Consider the following 19,641-nt stretch of genomic DNA (forward strand, 5'->3'; position numbering starts at 1 on the left):
AGCAACTTCAGCAGAAACAGGTAGTTCACTGTCAGAACCTGGTTTTATTCTGTTTTAACCTCGGCCTTTGTCCTGCAGTTAAAGTCCTCGCTGCTGTTAAAATGTACACGTTATTTGTACGCAGTTGGCATATTTCTGGTTTGTGACAATTTTTTCACAAGCAGGATTTACTCTGTTCCAAATAACAGAAGCCACAACATGACAGACGCCTGCATGTCATTTTACCCACACATTTTACACATGCAAGTCAACAGTCCTTCAGTAACTTCCATCGCTTTTTAAAAACATTCGGATGAAGCCACGGTGGTTCAGCTGAGACCCAAAATGACCGTAGTCTTTTACCGCCCCGGTGCTCCGCTGGCAAGCTGAGGAGAACACGAAAGCACAACGATTTAAAGCATTATCAGAAAAAAAGTGTAGCAACATCTAGATTTGTTTTAAACAGTTTGACAGTAAACACCAAGGAACCCAGGCGTACACCCCCCCCCTTTGTAACCAGCTGAAGGTTTTTCTGTTTGCATAGTGAAGAGCTAATTCTAGAGCTGATGCTTCACGGTGTTTTGGACACGGGGAAGAGAAAGGTTTGTGTCCGATGCGTGCGACACGTGGGGATGATCCCAGCTTCCGCGCTGTAGTTCAAACCGGCGTCACGTCCCAGTTCCACCCAGCTGCCATCCGCGGGGACGTGCTGCGGGTCTCCATCACGGTGCCAGGCGAGGCCGTCGGCCGTTAGTTTTCGTCTCGGGTCCCCCAAGGGGCGAGAGGGGCCGGGTTTTCGTGAAACGCTTCCCCCCCCCCCGCGCACGGGACAAGCTCCTTGTCAACCTTTCGCCAGACGACTGGGAGATGGCACGGGGCTGTTGGAGGGTCCAGGCGGAGCCCTGGGGCCCTGTCCTCGGAGCATTGCTAAAGGCTTGTTTTAAAAATCAGTGATAGTCTTTAAGGCTTCAACCTCCCCCTTTGCTTTCATTGAGAAAATACAAAGAAGCGCTTGTTCAAGCTACACTTCATGACTACTGCATGTACAATAGCATTTGAAGAAAAATACTGACAATATAGAACAACATTATACAATCATCTGGCACGATCCCTTCTTTTGGCACTTTTCCTTCATTTATCTGATCTCACTGACTCCAAACACGGACCTCTCCGTACGGCTTTTCCCGGGCAGAGAGCTCCGGAGGGTCAGAAAGCGACTTTCTGGAGTCGGTGGCATCTTTGGCAGACACGGTCCTTCTGTCGTCAAACCAACCCCAGCCCCTCCAGCGCTACCCGCAGCGCAATCTCTTGACCTGGGTTGTTTTGGTTTTTTTTTTCCTCGCAAGAGAAGACAGCTTCACATTTTGGGAGGATGCTCGCACGCCTGCGCCGTCCCACAGCCGGCAAGGACTGCCATCATCCCGGAGAGGAGGTGGCTGCAGAAAGGAGGAGGGTTAGAAACGACTTTCATGTAAGTGTAAGTAAATACTTGGTTTCATCTTAGAGCCTCTGCAGATCTTGTGCTGCATCCACCGTTCAGCAAGAGGTATTTGACTTCTCAGCTGGCATCATTTGTGGCAAAGGTAGCGTCATGCCCGACCTTTAAAGGGTGGAGGCTGGGAATTCCTGCTCTTTTAAGTGTAATTATATACAATTATCTTTTGTGCAAGCTTACACAAACTTACAGAGTGTTAAATTAATAAAACATCATCCTAGCTTCCCATCGCCTCAAGTCTCGAACCCGACACCGCCTCGGGTGGATTTCAGCCGAGGGCAGTCGCGCTCTCGCTGGCTCAGGAAGAAGGCGAGAGGGTCTAGGCGAGCCGGCTGGAAAACGACCCATGTTTCTCCCAGTCCTTAAGCAACGAGATGGAGAAGCGAACGTAGAAATGCAGCCAGCAGCTTCATCGGACTGAAAACCTGCGGGCACACAACCTCACGAGAAAAGATCGATCCCACCCTGATGCTTTACTGAAAGCTGCTGCGACTGCAACCCTTCCATGACACGATTGCGACGTCACGTCCAAAGGTCTCCTTCAATGCGGATGCAGTGGACCGTGCGTGATGCTTAGGGAGCCGAGCGGCGCTGCCGGGACGCGGGCTCTCTCTTTCGGGGGGAGCCGGCTGCCCAGCGAAGGCGAGGTTTGGGAAGCCGGGGGCGCGAGGGGTCCCATTAAGCTCCTTTTGCCTGGGGACAAGCTCCAGCTCAGGCGTTGCCTCCCGCACTTCCGCCCAGCTCGGATTTAGAAAGAGGAAATTAACACACAAACCCCCTAAATATTTATGTAATCTTTTAAAAAGAAGGTATTTAAGACACTGGCCTGGTGCGTTGGACTGCGAAATCTATTTTAAGAGGGGAAAGAAAGGATACATTCAGCGTGTAAATCTAGTTTTTTGTGGTGTAGGCTTGCTCAGAGAGCGCCCGGCAGCCCAAGCCTGGATGAAACCCACACAAGCGTCGCGAGAAAGAAGGAAACCGTTTCGGGACGTTTGATCCGGGCTCAAGGGATTAACCGTGGGGAAGGGGCAGGGAGAAGGGGGTCTGTAAAAATAATTAGAAATCCAGATGCGCTTGAGAAGTGCATGCTTTAGCTCAAAATGTTGGGAAAAAACAGCATGAATTCGGAGTAAAAGCTGTGGGTTTCCCTCCTGAGCTTATTTCACTGCAAAGGGCAGATCCAGGCCATCGCTACTTCTCCCTGCGCTGCTCTTCTGGGTCCGGTCAAGGCTCTAATTATTTAATTTCCTTCCAATTCACGGCTGGGTACAGGAGCAGGATTCGGTTTGGGTCAAAAGCGCCTGCTTCAATCCGCACCTAACGAGGCTGCGGCGCGTGGGAGGGCACGGAAAGCCATGGCCCACGAGCCGCAGCGGGTAGGCAGAGCAGGCCAGGTCTAGCCGGCCCTAGGTACGACTTTAAACATCCAGTAGTTTGTGTGTTAAGGAGATACAGAGATAGAGAGATATATATTACGGAATCATTGCTATAAGATTTCTCAAAACAAAAGTGTCAATCTGTTGAAATATAGTATTTAAAATATATAAATTTTATCCATTAAAATATAAGATTTCTTTTTTAAAAAAAAAAATCCAGTTCAATTAGGAAAAAAGCGCCAGGGTCCTTGCAGTTACGCAAGTATGCCGGGAGAGAAAAAGAAAACCAGTTCCCGTTTTTTTTTGACCATTTAAGACGGAGGGAGAAATTCAACCATTTTTTTAGATAGAGGAAATTGGGCAACGACCGTTCTCTTAGATCAGATCCATCTGTTTAAATGCATTGGCTGTCCTCCCTTCACGCCATGGGTCACGGTAAGGTTTGCCCCAGCACCGTGCTTCAGTTCCATCCTGAAAATACCCCTCGTCACCTGGCACACGGGTCAGCAAGATCGTTAACGCCGCAGCCTCCGCCCTGGACGAAGGTCCCTGCGGGCACCGAGGGTCCCCAGTGAATACTCTGCAAGGCAGCTTTCAAGTATCAAGTTGAGCTGATGTTTTTTGAGCCCGATTACTGGAAATAATCAGCGAAAATTATTGTGCTGTTAATGGGTGATGGGGAAGGGCGTTAGAAACGCCAAGAGCCCAGAGGGTGGGCTGCCACTGAAGGCCACATCTGGGCAGACAACACACGCGCCACCAAGCCCAGGCTCCGAGCCAGCCTGCCGTGCCCGACTTCATGCCTTTAAGTGGAAATTTTTAGTGCGTCGCTCACCTGAGCTTTCTTAGTGGTTCGAACCTGAAGACAGCCAGCTTGGAGCAGGGGCAGGGCAGGCTTGCATCGCCCCGAGCACCCGCGCCTGTGTGCCCGCGGGCCGGGAGGGCTGGGCTCCTCTCCCAGCTCTACCGCCAACCCATCGGGTGTCTGGGAGAGGAGGGCGATGCGTCAGACACCTCGGGATGCCTCCTCGGGCCGCTCTTGGACATGCAAGGACAGGTCTTGGGTGTGCTGAGAGATCTCTCAACTGAGCAAGAACCTGCAGGGTACGTGTCAGCAAGGAGAACGTCCTTCCCGAAATCCCGGCCAGCTCTGGATTTCCATGTTAGTGGGAAGAACATGAAACCCTCCGGCCTCGGAAGAGGCAGGGACCGGGAGAAAAGCTGCGTTTGCTCCCCGGGTCACAGCCCCCAGAGCACGGCTCCCACCTGCTCTACCCGAGCTCTCTGCTGCGTCACTAACATGAATGTACAAGTTCCTACGAGGCTTTTCAGTAAAATCCTTATTTTATGTCTTTCTTCACTGCGTTTGGCTTTCTACTTAAAGAAAGTAACCTATGATCTGTACTGCTGGTGCAGACAGCGAGATACATTCATTTACAAGTACTACGGGTGGATCTGTTTGGTACTTCCTAGCAGGAACACGGATCAGCCTCCCTCCCCAACAGCCCTCAAGTCAGGTCAGTCGAACACGCTGACATCGGTAACAGTCTGACCACCACAGCCAGCTGCAGCGTAAGGAAGAAAACGGGGCAGACAGAGAGGAGAAGACTGTCTCTAGAACAGAAAAAGCCTACTTTCCGTGAGTAGAGCTCTGATTTCTCTTGGCATATTGAAGCGGCAAGGCAAGGAACGGACGAGGTCCTTATCCCGTACCCCACGTACTGCTCACACAACCCTCCCAGCTGGGGAACCCAAATGTCACCAACTGCACGTAGAGGCGTTGCAGTGTATTCACGGGGACGACGGACACTTCCTTCAGACCAATGGACCAGAAAGCTGGAGGATTTTTTTCTCTTTTTTTTTTTTTGTTAATCTGAAAGGACTCTGGCTTCTCTCTGAACTGGACCTACAAATGTCTTACCACCAAAATGAAAAAACAATTGTTGTGGGTGGAAGTATGACAAAAAATAGTTTTCCTATAAGATAATCTGATAAACCTCATCGTCCTCTAGAAAGGCAACATCGTCCACCAGTGCTACTTAGCACCCAGAGTGCTCTTCGACCGCAGCAGATACCGATCGACTCTGACTTTCCGCCTATCCACTGTCCTATTCTCGCTGTCGAAAATCCGCTGCAGATGCAGGGCCAACCTCCTGTCCTCCTCCTCTTGCTGGAGCTTCTGCTCCATCTCCCGTACCAAGCGATCCTCCGGAGGCAAGCCCACCTCCCCTGCCGCGTGCCTCAGTCTTTTGACAGAGCCGTTGTGCTCCAAGTGCTTCGTTTTGCAGCGTCTCTTCCGGCCCCGTCTCAGCGTCGGGGGCTGTTCCCCGATGATGTTCTCAACGGAATTGCAGGTGCTGTTCTGCACGTTGATCAATTCGCTGTTGTTCAGGTATTTCAACTGCTTTTTTCCCGATGGCTTGACGGGGACTCCTAGTGTGCTGTTGTCTGGGAGCGATGCGCTGACGCCCATGAGTCTTCTGCTCAGCATTTTCGGGCCAAGACTAAGACAGGATTTGTCCGTGAACGTGTTCACTTTTAGGTCAGGGACTTCGGACACTCGTGTGTTTAGGGAGGTTACATTTGACCTCGCATCTGGTTCAGCAGCGCTGTCGTCTGTTGTAAAGGCCTGTGAATCTCTGTTCTTCTCACTCCCTCTTCCCAGCTTCGTTTCACTGATGGAAGGAAAGAAATCCAGCTCGGGGCGAGGGTCTCCTGTTGTGTCAGGTGGAAGGTGATCATCCTGCACTTGCGGCTGCTCTTTAGTGCAGCTGCTGGAGTTGGTGATGTCAGGAACTATAACGTCTTCCCCGGGCTCCGAAGCCAAGGACGTAAGGGTCGCTTTAGAGAGAGTCTTTTTGATCTGGCGCTCCTGAAATATCTGCTCCCATTTTTTCAGTATTCTAGGACTGGCCTCGTAGGTGGTCGGCTTCTGCAGACTCCGGTTCAGGTTTCTCGGGGTGGACTTGATAATGAGAGGGCTCAGGACTCTGCCGTCAGGAAGCCTCTTTGGAGGAGTACACGGGGAGCAGACGATAGGCTTAAAGTGGTTGAGCTCTTCCGAGATGCTGTCATTGCTCTCGGGGCTGATGGATCGCTCTGGCTTGTGCAGGGCCGAGAGGGACGAAACGGGGTTGAGAACCAGGCGTTTCTCTGCTGTCAGGTCTGGGGCGGAGAGGCAGCGGTTGTTTTGGGTGGATGACAAAACTCCAACCAGCGGCGTCGACGTGCTGGTGACGGATGGCACCTGCAAGGCAAGGCACCACAGCTCAAAAAGATTGTCAACTGAGAAGAATACGGACAAGCATGCGAGAGGAGAACAGGAGAACAGGAGAACGTGAGGCTACCACGCTCAGCTCCTGCAGCGGACCAGCTGGAGAGCTCTCTGGAACAGCCGTGGCAGCCTCTGCCGGTCACGGCACATTTCATGGCTGATCTATAACATAAGCAGGGGACACTGGGGTCCAGCACGATCTGGGCCTCAAATTTATTTCAGTGTAAGAGCTGTTCTTGCTGCTGGGACAGGGCAAGGGGCAACCACTCTGATGGCAAAAAGCTTGAAGCAAGGCAAGACAAGGAGAAACCGAGAGGCACTGCACCACCCTGGCTGAAGGAAGCCATGCTCTTCGAGGGAAATCACCTCCAAAGGGTTTTTTGCTCCCTACCAAGCCGTAGGAGAGAAAGAATAAATACTTGGCCCAGGTTTAACACACTGCGCTGCAAAACGTCATGAGAAAAGGTGTGTATGTGCCCGAGGCAGATTGGTGGAACAACCTTGATGAGTGGTCCCAGGCCACACCGCGGCCACCACACTGGACACTGCCTGAGACAGCCTCCAGCAGAGCTCAAGAGCAGCGTTTCTTGTCATCTTGTCATCTCCAAACCCACCCCTTAATGCTGCTACATTTGGAATGTGAGAGAATCCAGCCACAAATAAATCAGAAATGAAAGCCGCACGTACGCAAACCGCAAATGGTATTCTTCTTCTCTAAGGTGAAATGATTTTATCCAGCAGCTAGTTTGAACAATGATAGCCTTTCCCTGCTTAGCCCGAAAGAAAAGTTGTTTCTACTAGCTTATTTTGAGGTCAAAATAAGTTTATGGAACACCCTCGTAGTGCAACTCTTAATTGGTCAGGTCCATAAGCCATCTATTTAAAAAAGTCCTGGGAGGGAAGGTCAGTTATAGGCCCTCGCTTTGAGCTCAGTCCAGCTCCTATCAGCTTAGACGGGAACTGGACCATGGTCCGTGCTCACCACCTCGGAGCCGCGTAGCTAAGGGATCACTGGGGTCAACTTAGTGTGCCCAGTGGGGATTTCACCATTTTCCGAGTAACATACCCCAACCAAACTGACCTTCCAAAGGACTGCAGAGGCTTCTGTTCCCTATGGGATCTCTGGAATTGAACCGTCCCCTTCTCCATCTGGGATGAAACTGAGCCCAAGATGGAGGGGTGTCGGCACGAGGAGGTGGAACGTCCTAGCAAGCGGCCCTGGCGGAGCAGTGTTGAAGCTGTTCCAGGCTGAGAACTGACAGCTCTCATGATTTAAGCTGCTGCCGCCAGCCACCAGGATCCCGCGGGCCGGAGAGGCACATCGGAAAGGAGGCGGAGCACGGCCTCAGAGACAGAGATTAGTACAAGAGCGAGCGTGCAAAATTTGCATCTGCTGGCAGGGTACGTGTCAGCAAGGAGAACGTCCTTCCCGAAATCCCGGCCGGCTCTAGATTTCCATGTTAGTGGGAAGAACATGAAACCCTCCGGCCTCGGAAGAGGCAGGGACCGGGAGAAAAGCTGCGTTTGCTCCCTGGGTCGCAGCCCCCAGAACACGGCTCCCACCTGCTCTACCTGAGCTCTCTGAGCAGTCCTTTGGAAGGTCAGTTTGGTTGGCGTACGTTACTCGGAAAATGGTAAAATCCCCACTGGGCACACTAAGTTGACCCCAGTGATCCCTGACAGAGGGGTCAGCGGTGCTGCCAGGCACGGCGCAAGGAAAGGCGTCTGCCAAGGTCATCTCCAGTGAGCGGAAGGTACCCAGCGATTACTGCTGGAAGAGCCTGAGAAACCTCCGGCTCAGATTTTCAGCAGTGCTTCGTGCTCATTTCGAAGCGCTGCGGTGCACTGAAAAGTCGGGCCTGTTGCACAGGGTAACGGATACGGTGAATTCACTTGGTCTGCTGGATGCGAGGGGAAGCAAGAGCAGGCCAGCTCTTCCCGTAGCGTGGAAGTGCAGAAGAAAGTATCCGAACATCAGGAGAGCAATGAGTTTTGCTCTGTTTAAACAGCTTTGGAAAGAACAGGAGAGAAAGGGGGAGGAAGAGAGGATTTTTTTCTAAACTTCCAGAAGATTTTTCTTTAATCGGCTGGAGATTCAGCCTTGAAAAGAAAATTAATTACAAGACAAAAGCATGACGAGTAGCCTTCCAACTTCCAATTATCCTCCAGTGCTAACAAACAACTCCGTAAGCTGTCTACTTTTCTGCTTAGTATTTTCTAACCTAGCAGCGTTTTATTGTGAGCTGCAAGGAAGTGATTGGCCCCACGGCAATAACACAGCACCAGCAGCGCCACAAACGCAGTATTTTATACCTCCAGATTACTGGCGCTGTGTAACCTCAGATAAGAATATTTACACGCAGAAACCCTCTGTTTCCAGACGCAGCCGGTACCTTTGTTTTGTTGGCTGGGGCTGATCTCTGCCTGCTCTTTGATCTCTCCTGAATGGTGTCGTTGCAGCTCCGACTCCTTTCCACTTTGGCGGTTAGGTTCCTGAAAAGCAGATGCGTGAAAAGAGGAGATTGTTCATGACCTTAGGAACAACCAGCCCAACAGCCCTGGCAGCAGCTACCTGTGGGGGAGGCATCAGCCTTGGCAGCGCCCGGCTGTGAGAGATGCCTCCTACGCCCTCGGGATAAAGGGATCCAGGAATCTTGGATCGGCTGCAGAGCCCTGGTCTGCGTTCAAGGCCTTCCGCACTGAACACACTGACACCTCCACCTACGGCTTATAACTAATTGAGGTCAGAGCTAATGATGACGCGGTGGAAACCTCTGTGCTTCTCATGTGAAAACACACTTAGTTACTCAGCCGCTTCCACTGCATCATGCAACAGCTTTCACTGATAAGCTGTTTGGGGCTGACGCTATCTCTTAATACCTGTGCTGGAGAAGGATCCAGCACTCTTGAGTTCATCATGCAGAATTGTGTACTTTAATGATTTCTGTCATTTAAATCTACAGGCAATGATTCTTCTGCTTCGTGGGATCAACACTAACTTCGTTAACCCCCAGGGTTTTGTAACAGGTAGGAGGTAATCAGACAGACGCTGTATCCTACCAATTAGTCTGTTCTAAAACTCCAGAAAAATTATTACTTATTCTGGATCGGAACAACCATTTTAATTAAATTTAAAGCATCTCAGGTATGTTTAGAACAACAGTCAAAAGAACGTGAGATTTACATCTCTAATGAACATTAGTCAGCTTGAAGCAAGTCTCAGCATCTTACCCTGAAAGGAAAGCAAAGGAGTAGGCACTGGTCTTGGAGACAAAAGCCGACCGATGTGTTTGCTTCCCCTGGAATGGTTCTTCATTCTCTGAATCCGAGAGACGTTCAGGAAACTGAAGTCAATCAAGGAAGAGTTAGCTGACATGCACAACAAAAAGAATCACTTGGAAAATAAAGCTCTTTCTTGCAAAGATATTAAAGATTCCAAAAGCCCCCGTTCCGATTACACCTAGAGGACATAAACTGAGAATGCAACCTGCCAGCAGACACACGTGCTCGTGCGGCTCTCTTCTCTGGAGCTGTGGCAGCTCAGAGGCTGGCCCCAAAAGCATAAATAATACAAAAATAAGCGCACAGCTCCTATGTATAGCTGTCAGTCACTGAAGAGAGTTAATTTATTGATCAAGGAAACGTGAGAAAGTCTTACAAGAAGGGTACTACGGGACGTTATTCAGTACCCACGTATCAGCCTGTCAGTCTTTAAATCTTAAGAGCATTTCCTGCGGAGTCTCACAACTGAAATGAGAAATAGGCAAAACTCAGCATGAAGAATCTGTTGGACTACAGTATCGTACACCTACACTGTAGAAGATTCACGGAGGTTATGTTCATGGAAACGCATATATGCCTGAAGACCAAGGATACCCAAAGCAGAGCGGTTACCTCTACAGATTTAACTGATACGTTTGGAAGAGGTGCACCTTCAGTCATGAGTAAAGTGGGCAAAAGGGGGGACAGAAACCTCTAGAAGAACATCTGTAGTCGTAACAAACCTAGAAGACAGTTTTCATTAACGTGGATCTTTATGATCTGTTAGCTCATAGCCTTCAAGGGCTGTAATGAAGTCAATCAACTAACCCTGGAATCACAGAATCATAGAATCATTGAGGTTGGAAAAGACCTCTAAGATCATCGAGTCCAACTGTCAACCCAACACCACCACCCACTAAACCATGTCCCTCAGCGCCTCATCTACTCGTCTTTTAAATACCTCCAGGGATGGGGACTCCACCACTTCCCTGGGCAGCCTGTTCCAATGTTTCACCACTCTTTCAGTAAAGAAATTTTTCCTCACGTCCAATCTAAACCTCCCCTGGCACAACTTGAGGCCGTTTCCTCTCGTCCTATCGCTTGTTACTTGGGAGAAGAGACCGACCCCACCTCGCTACAACCTCCTTTCAGGGAGTTGTAGAGAGCGATGAGGTCTCCCCTCAGCCTCCTCTTCTCCAGGCTAAACAACCCCAGTTCCCTCAGCCGCTCCTCAGCAGACTTGTTCTCCAGACCCCTCACCAGCCTCGTTGCCCTTCTCTGGACACGCTCCAGCACCTCCACGTCCTTCTTGTAGTGAGGGGCCCAAAACTGAACACAGTATTCGAGGTGGAAAGCTCCCTGTGTCAAAGGATGAGCTCCCAGTTTCAACGGGCAGGAACAGGAGATACTCAGCTAGTCAAGGTCTTAAAAAAACTAGTCCTTGTTCCAGGACTGAGTCTTAGCAGCATTTCACCTACCAGTCAGTGCCTGTGATGTGGATAGGAAAGAGAAGCACAAGCTTACTTACACACTCTTGGTTCACTTTAAGCACTAAAGATTCATCTTTTTTCTGCTGTTCTTCCATTTTTCTTTTTCCTACGTCCATGTCATCTAGAATGAACTTGTGAATCAGATCCTCAGAAGCTTTTTCTTCTTGTAGTTTTCCTTCTCTCAGCTGGAAATAATGACAAAAGAAGCAGCGTACTTGAAATGTCTTAAGTCCTGCACCTGGTTGCCAACAAGTGATTTTCCAAGAGTCTGGCCACATAATTTAATTTTGTCTTCATTTCTCTACTCTAGAGTAGAGCCACTGCCTCCCTCACTAGCAATAATGTGAGGATCGGTTTGTTTCTACAATGCTTTCAGGTGCACTCTACACAAACACCGTGGATATTTTCTTCTTTGCAAAACAGCAAAGGCACTGTTAGGCCCAGGGTTTGGCAAAGACTTCTCTGCCACACCACCTCCTAAAATAGCGAGACAAAAGCTTTTGTCTCTTTGTAGATAATCATACTACAAATAAAAGTGTGCAAACCAGTATTTTCATGCAAGCTACGACATTTCAGTTTTAGTCTTTTAATGGACTTCAACACAGTACACACAATTTGGCAGACATACAGACAGCATCACCTAAATTAAAATCGGTTAGACACAGCAATCCCCATGTTGAAACCTACACGCTATATGAAATCCTACTGTTTCATTGACGCGTTGGGATGGAGAAGATCCAGAGAGATTACCCAACCCTCCGACGGCCAACTGGGGGCCCAAGGCGTGAATTCAGTTTATCAGCTGAAGTGCAAATGTGGATGAGAAGTGCAAGCGAATGCCAGGATCTAGGACGCAAGGACCCACAGGATCCTGCCTGCTGCACGTCGAACAGCCGCTGCCGGCGCACCACGCTGGACAGACTTGCTTTTACCTCCTGGCTTCCTACTCTGCCCCGCGTAGTTAACCCCTTATTGAAATCCCTTTGCTTTTTTAATATACTGCTGCAATCTAAGAAGTCTGATCCATAGAAGGCACCGAGCACTTTCAGCCTTGTTGGTATCACCTCCCATGAGGAATACTTCCCCTGTATTTCCTTTTGTTTTTCTCTAATTCCAGTGCGTTCTTAGATGTTTTCTTGCTACTTTTCACCACCCTGGCAATTCCAAAAAGCTACGATGCGACATTATTTTATCCCCGTGCTGCGCTACTGCGTTTCACAAACCTGAAGGCTGCACAAGAAATCCTGCAGAACTGCCAGGGCAGCCCCAAGCTACGTCTTGCTGCACTTCCCATCCTTTTTCTGCACTGAAGGCTTTTTTGCTGTGCCTTCTAAACTGTGCCTCTTCCATTAACTGCCAGCCCCCATACACTCCCTTATCTTCCCAGAAGATCCCCATCCCATTCTTGAGCTTGTGGAAGTCCAGTAATAAGGGAAGTGGGTAATGAGAGAAGTGGATTTCAGAGAAGTGCAACACTTTCCTTCCTTCCCTCCCTCCGAAAAGCACAATCCATCGCTTAGTGATCCGTTTTAACCAACCAAGGTCGATCTTCAGTGTCCACAAGCTCCTCCCGGCCAGGCTCTCCCTGCAGAGACTTCTTTCTTCCTGAACCAAAGGATTATCCCCAGCACGGTCCACGACTCCAACGGGTTGCCTGTCCTGCTGCTGCATTATTTTGCTCCCCCTTACCTAAGGAATCAAACCCCCCCATTTCTGCCAGGACCTCTTTTCTGCAGACTTGCTACTCAAAACCAACAAAGCCCCTTTTCTCCTCCTTTCCAGCACCTTTTCCTGATGAACAGGCTCTGCAGTACGTACTTCACATAGCCCCATCTGGTCATCCCTGCCCAGGATAACATCACCCAGCTCCCTTCTCACTCATTACCCAGCCTCTTCCTCAACTTCAGGCTTACACATAGGCCATGAATAGTCTACATATCTATGTATATATACCAGGTTCTTCCTTCTTCCTCCACCCAACCTCTGTGCATAAGCTATCCTCGTCTGGGACAACAAGCCTGACCTTTGACTGACAGGTCTCCATCACACTGACGAATCACAGCTATGGCTAAGCACCAGGAAATCAAATACTTCTGTTTATCCCTCCCATTTGAGCGTAGGCATCTCAGATGCTGAAGAAGCTGCCCTGTTACGTTCCCTCCTATCCTCTGACACCGCCGCAATTTCCCCCTCGCCTCCCGGGGGAGCAGTGCTGCGGGACCTGGTGCCATCCAGCAAAGCTCAAGGCATCCACGGGCAGCTCGAGCACTGACCCTCCAGCACTGCACATAAAGGCAGCGGGCGACGCTGCAACAACGCCTCATTCTTCCAAAAATATTTAGTATTTTTCTTCCCTGCCATGGGGGGCGGGGGGAAGCATGGACATACGGATGGCAAAGAAAACGGAGTTCACGATGCATTACACGAAAAGCACGTCATGATTTTCAGACTGGGAAGGACCCGAAGCCTCCTGAATCCAAACCCCCAGAGACGAGGAAGAAAGAGGTAGGAGGAGAGAAGGTAGAAAAGAGGAACACCCCCGTTTGGCTGATTGTGAGTGTTCAGCAAATGTTTTCAAAGACTGGTTTGACTTCTCGTTGAGAGTTGTTTTAAGATGTATCTTTAAATTCCTGATCTATTAATAATCTCAAGCAATAACTACAACACAGTGTCTGACTAATGTAGATGATGGCCACATGATGCAGACATGACGAATAGTCTGCTGTGCGTTTCATGAACAGTATTTCTGCACTTTAAGGAGCCTTTTTTAAGTAGCTGAAAAACAAGTTCACATCAAGATTTATCATAAAGATGACTCTTTTTGGCCAGCTGAAATACTGCCCGACACTTGTGTCCCTTCTGTATTTCTCACATGGAAGAAAGCTATAGGGAAATCTTCACTTTTTTGTCTAACTTATAAAATTACACTCAACTCCCAAATCTAAAGCCACAAGCATATGTAACAACACACAGGAATATTTAAGGATTTTAGGCCAACCCATGGCACAGTTAACGGGTGCAAGCACAACCTCTGCTGACAGTGAACAGTGAAAAAAACAACACCAGGATCCTAATCCTAATTAACGGGATACAAAAAGGAATTTAGGTCCAGAATTCAGGCTGCAAACAAAAGCAAACTCTAACGATAAAATTTGTACTGATGAAAAAAAATCATTTTAAGTAGCCTAGTGTAAATTATCTCCCAGAGAATTTACTTACAAACGTGGCAGTACTGTGCTGGGACATGAGGACTAGAAACTGAAACGAGCTGGTGTGAAACATCTACCCTGGGAGAAGTATCTTACGTTATCTGAGTAGCATCTTCGAAATACTGGGTGCAGGACCGCCAGCTGCTATTAGCAGTGCGGTTATCAGAAAAAGCATTTCAACCAGTCTGTAGCGCTTTCGGATAGCCCGTTTGAAACTGCAGGAGAGAATACTCTACAAGCAATCGCTAATTTTTTGCTCAAGAATTGCTCAAGAAATGAGAATTTCAGGAACGTCGTTCTTGATACTAACAGTCAGTTTCAAAAGTTTGGTAAACTCACGTTTGACATCTTCTCTTCGCTCAATAAACTGTCCGGGTTTGCTTGCTCGCTCCCCGAGCCTGCTCCGTCTACCCATGCCGCTGGAAAGCTGCATGTCAGCACATGCCTCAGGTAGGAGTTTCCCTCCTGACTGCGTGTGATTACAAGCAATAGACTGCTCATGACAGAAAGACAGTTTAACAGGATGAGTTAGGTTTTTAGTACACAGAAACGGTATCCTCCTTTGGAAAAATATAAAATACAAGAGCACCAAGTGCGCTGTGCAAAAGAGGAAAAAACCGTCTCGCTATCCTGCACAAACAGCAAACGTTTCGTCTCATTCTGAAAGTCAGTTGAGAAAATTACACTACGAGATTATCCACTTCAAGTAAGAATTCTTCAGTACATAATTACGGTAACTACTTTGTTTTCCACTGCAAAAGGCTAGGAAGCAGGTCAAGAGCTAGGATTTATAAAACAACTCACATCTGGGAGACGTAAAAGCTTTTGAACGCTCCTCTCCCTTCCTCTCCAGCACGGGTTATCCCCGTTTCACGGGCAGGGAAGCTGAGACGAAATCTCTTGCCTCGAGACACAGCGGGAAGCCCAGTTATACACAAGGTTCGATTCCCAAACCTGAGTTCTCGTCTCCTCCTGCCTAATTCAGAAGTTCAGAGACACCAAGAAACTCTCACCAAGTGGCAACAGTCACAATTTTGCCTGGAATAAGGAAAAAGCACAACTGCATCATCAGTTGCCATTTTGTCAGCAAAATTACATCGCCCTTTTCTCTTAGATGATGATTCAGAGAATCCCCCCCACACACCAGCTCTTTCAGACGAGGTTCATAAAAAGCGAGTTTAAGTCGGGAGGGGAAAGAAACCTATCTCCAATCTGCCAGTGAGCAAAAAAGGGAAGCCAGCAGGCTGAACAGGAGCGAGTCAAAAACATGCCCAAAATGCCAGAAACATGTTGAAGTGTTTCCTTTCGACTGGTGGGGAAGTGAGAAGTGTTGGCACTGGACCGCACGTGGCATCTTTTTGCTGAAGTCAAGCGGTAGATGCGAAAACCTCTTCAGCTGCAGTCTGACTCTGCTTCAAATGTGCTTAACTGGACTTTATAGAAATCGTATTTAAAGTCGGTAACGGAGTGATCAGGATTAGCAAACGGTGACAAAGCACCCACTTTGTCCTGCACGGGTGCAATGCTCCTATAAATTTTTTGATGGACCATGGGAAAAAAGATGGTTTAATCCTTCCAGAAGATCTGGATATGCATCAGTCCGGAGGCACTTGGAAGAACTGCAGAGCTAAGATCCTGTCCCCATGAACTCAGGCGGTTCCTGCTCCTCTGGACACCCGGGAAATTCTGGCCTTGCAGCTGGATTGAAGACATCAAGCAACAAGTCTGGCAGGATCAATGATGAGTTAGCTCCAATATCATCACGGAAAGTCTCCCACTCACTATTACAGAGCGATTTATAAAACCCTAGCAAGGTTTAGAGTTAATACCTACATAAAAAGCTTTATTTCTTCTTTAAGCCAAAGATACCCTGAGTATACTCATCCTAAAGGTTACAGTGAAAAAAAAAACAAACTGCCAAATACAGTGATGCACGTTTAAGTTAATTAATAAACTAGATTTTTACATGAATAAGATTTCTGTGCACTTAAGGCTTACACTGCTGCCTAAACCAACTGCTTCTCAACGAAGTGTCTCGCCGCTGCTAAAAATGCCGCAAGTCACAAGACTTCACGCACAAAGCATGCTTGCCTCCCCAGCGAAAGTCACCTGGACCAGAGAAGAGTTTGCGTTTCTTAACATCACTTAACGAAAGGTCACAGGCAGCCAAAGTTATCCTAATAACCTGTGGTGACACTGCCCATCAGTGTCACTGCTAATTCCACGCATAAAGAAGCAGGAGAGAAGACCCTTCTACATTTTTAATTGCCTCCTCACATATACGCATTTCCCAGACGAGTTATTTACCTTAAATATCATCTAAGCAGTATTTCCCTACTTAGCATCACTCAGTGGACAAGGCTATTCTTCTAACTGAACGTCAGCTTCCCAGCCATTTCTACGGTTGTTGAGATCTTCAAGAGAAAACCCAAAGAAAATTCTTCAATGATGAAAAAAACCCTGTTCCTTCTCCCCAGCAGGTAAACTGATCAGCGAGAGGTTGGACCCATCTCAAAGGAAAACGGCCATCGCAGAGATCAAGGCCCCGGGACAGCAATTACATCTGTTGACAGAGACACCAGCAGCGGGGCAGAGTCCACCGCGTTTCGCGCAGGTCCAGGCAGAGGCAGGGAGGACAGAGGCAGGAGCTACGAGTGGCAACGCGCGCGTCTTAGCAAGTTACGGGCGACTCTCACGAGAGGGGTTGCAATGGAAATCATTATCCGCTCAGCTGCAGCAGTCATCGCTTTCACAGTAACGTTTCTCACTTAAAAAGCAGCCAATTTCCATAAAAGACTAGCCACTGGAGACGTTTCAGTGATTTAGATTTAAAAAAAAAAACCCTTTTAAAATGTAGAAAATATTTTCCCAGACTTTAACTCCAAAACAGCTGAAAAGCTTTTCTTCCCTTCTCAGTTTTTTGTCTTTAATTGACATTTTTTCCTTGCCTAAAATTAGACAGAAAGCTCTGGTTTGGAATAGATTGTTTCTGAGAAGGATGTTACTGCAGGAGATGCCTTATGCTGCAAAAGCCTTTATGGAATTACATCCACAAATACTGATGCTCTAAGAAACCCTGTACAACCGAACAGTCCCTCAAGGTCCACCAAGGAAGGTACATTTCCATGTTCTGGAAGGCAGCCTAAGACAGCAAAATCTGGCTTCTACGTGCTCGATTACTGCCAACATTTTCCTGAACTGGCTGAACAGCATAAAGGGAATAAATGACCTTTGTTACAGAGCAGGAATAAAAAGCCCTTCAAGTTTCCTTAGAGGTAGGACGGCATTCCTGCAGGAAATCCAAGTTATTCTCGAAGAAAAACCACAATTAGACAGAATACCGTACCTTCCTTAGCTGGCTTTCATATTCTTCTCGGAGTTCCCCCGGTTTGCTTAATTTAATGGGTGCTCTGAATATAAAGTCTGGAAAGAGAAGGAAAAAAAAAAAGGAAACACTTTTTAGTGTATGATGGCTGGGGTTGTCCATTATTTCCCAAAAAGGGTAAGCTCTCCAGGGACTGCACAAGAGGTTCTGCAGCATTTTTTCAAGCACATATGTTTAGATTACGACACTGCTATCAAAGCTCTGTTTAACGTACAGAAACATTTGGAGGAGGATGGCCAAGTAATACCATTTTGCATGTCTGTAGTTTCTTTTGAGATTCTCAAGAGTTCTTGACAAGCAGGGGAGTATTAGGAGGATGTAAACACAGAGGTTAAGTAACAGCCCTGAGAAGTCACAGGGAATCTGAGTCCTAGAAATAAAACCAGGCTTTAAGCATCTGCTCTGGCCAGACACCCAAGAAACGCAGGCTGACAGCAGCAGCACAACACCCCGAATTCACACCCGTCCCCTTCTGCCATTTAAACGAACGCATCGAGTACGCTCTCTATCTTCTATATAACCGGTGTTTTTACTCCTCCACGTCCCATTCACCTGCACAGCCGTTTGCAGTGCCGTCCCGCCGGTCTGGAGCGAGCACAGCTTTTATTCCGCTTGCAATGCGCTCCCCAAAGTCAGTATTTCAAAGCCGGGCGGGCGGGCTGCTCCGTCTGGCAGGAATTCCCCATCCTGCTCCCGCTTCCTCCCTTCCCCCTCGGGAATTCAGAAACCAAAAGCGTATTGGCATGGGGTTATAGTTTAACCTCCGTCCCTGGAGTTTGCTACTCCCCAAATGACTCCCTTCTTTATGTCGGCCTCAAAGCTCCCTCCCGCTTCTGTGCAGCGCAAGTCTGGGCAAGTCGCATTACAGTCGGAGGAGCTTGGATGGAAAAGGGAACAACGGGAATAAAACAACAGCCCCTGAACAACCACCCTGGCTCAGCTTGTATCAGTGCTCCAGGCAGGGTGCAGCACAGCTCATCATCCCGACGTGCTACGCTCGGGATGAAATGGGTACGAGCAAGGAGGAAACATCAGTAGTATTTCCTTTTCCCAGCTCGCTAAAATTAAGAGATATAAACCGGCAGCTCCACCGCATGTTTTGTTTAGGAAGCGTTTGTATTCCTCAAACACACTGGCCCAAAATGAAAGGTTCACGGCGGGGTAAGTAAATCAAACGCCCAGCGGCTGGCAGCCGACTGCCCCGGCGGGCATCCTCCGGTTCACGGCCACATTTGCCTCCTCCCCGGGGACAGGTCACAGCCCTGGTGCTGAAACATGCCATTTAAAGACCGACTAAATCCTGTTTTCACCTGTCCTGCCTTCCACCGGTTTGCTTTTAAAGTTCTTAGAGGAAAGCCCCGTAACTTCACTCCCACCCCACCGGTGAGTGAGTGCAAACTCCGGAGTTTCCTGCTCGAGGAGCTCCAGAGAGGGAAGGCTGCCAACCTCAGAGCTGAACAAATCACGAAGTATTTCTTTAATACTTGCTTTAAAAGGGGGAAAAAAACCCTCTTGTAATCAAACATCAAGCATATAGATTATAAGGCTGGGTTTTTTTTAAAAAAAGAGCTGCTACTCCCTCTTACTCACACGCCTGCGTGAGCTAGGCTTGTTTTTAAAGGAAAACATCCAAAATGTCCCAACACGTGTGATAAAAATCCCGAGCGGCGGCGATGCCGGGGAGGCCAGGCTGCATTCCTCGCTCCTGCTTCTGCGCCTGCAACCGGCCGTGCTGGAAACCTTCCACCGGCTTCTCAAAATGTTTTTTCAATTGTGTCCTTGAGCAGTTCCAGTTCTTTGTGAATTTTATCAAGCTTAACTTCCACAGAGACAGTCCCGAGAGCAGCAGCAATCTGTAATGCGCCCGCAGCAACCTTCAATTACTTCTGAATGTTTAAGGCTTGTCTCAGACCTTATCTTCATAGCTAAAAAGGTGTATTTTTTCCCTCCAGGGTAATAAAAGCGTACGAGCTAACCCGAGGGGAACATGCTGCAGTAAAGACAAACCACATAAACTGTTTTGTTGCCTCAGCAAGCCAGAAGAGATTTTAAATAATGGAACAACATTTATCTATAAAGTTGTGCCGGGTTAGCTGAAGTGGTCCAACACCAGGCGGAGGCAATTTTATCTATAGCATCTTTACGCACCAACTTGTATATTTTATAGAT

General features: G+C 48.3%; 1 protein-coding gene across 2 annotated transcripts in view; it reads right to left on the reverse strand.

The window, feature by feature from the left end:
- Positions 1–24: 24 nt before the first annotated feature.
- Positions 25–19,641, reverse strand: part of RNF169 (ring finger protein 169) — a 32,076-nt gene continuing 12,459 nt past the window's right edge. The window contains exons 1-6 of one of the 2 annotated variants that reach the window (XM_076328544.1): positions 18,025–18,104; positions 17,434–17,510; positions 10,917–11,063; positions 9,359–9,471; positions 8,521–8,620; positions 25–6,100 (exon numbers count right to left, since the gene is read on the reverse strand). In XM_076328544.1, coding sequence (XP_076184659.1) covers positions 4,889–6,100; positions 8,521–8,620; positions 9,359–9,471; positions 10,917–10,994 — 1,503 coding nt within the window. In that variant the 5' untranslated portion in view covers positions 10,995–11,063; positions 17,434–17,510; positions 18,025–18,104 and the 3' untranslated portion in view covers positions 25–4,888. Of the gene's footprint in view, positions 6,101–8,520; positions 8,621–9,358; positions 9,472–10,916; positions 11,064–17,433; positions 17,511–18,024; positions 18,105–19,641 lie in introns of those variants that run through there. The other variant, XM_076328543.1, reaches the window with a different exon arrangement.

Source organism: Aptenodytes patagonicus, chromosome 1 (assembly GCF_965638725.1).
Source record: "Aptenodytes patagonicus chromosome 1, bAptPat1.pri.cur, whole genome shotgun sequence".
In the NCBI taxonomy this organism is placed as follows: Eukaryota; Metazoa; Chordata; class Aves; order Sphenisciformes; family Spheniscidae; genus Aptenodytes; species Aptenodytes patagonicus.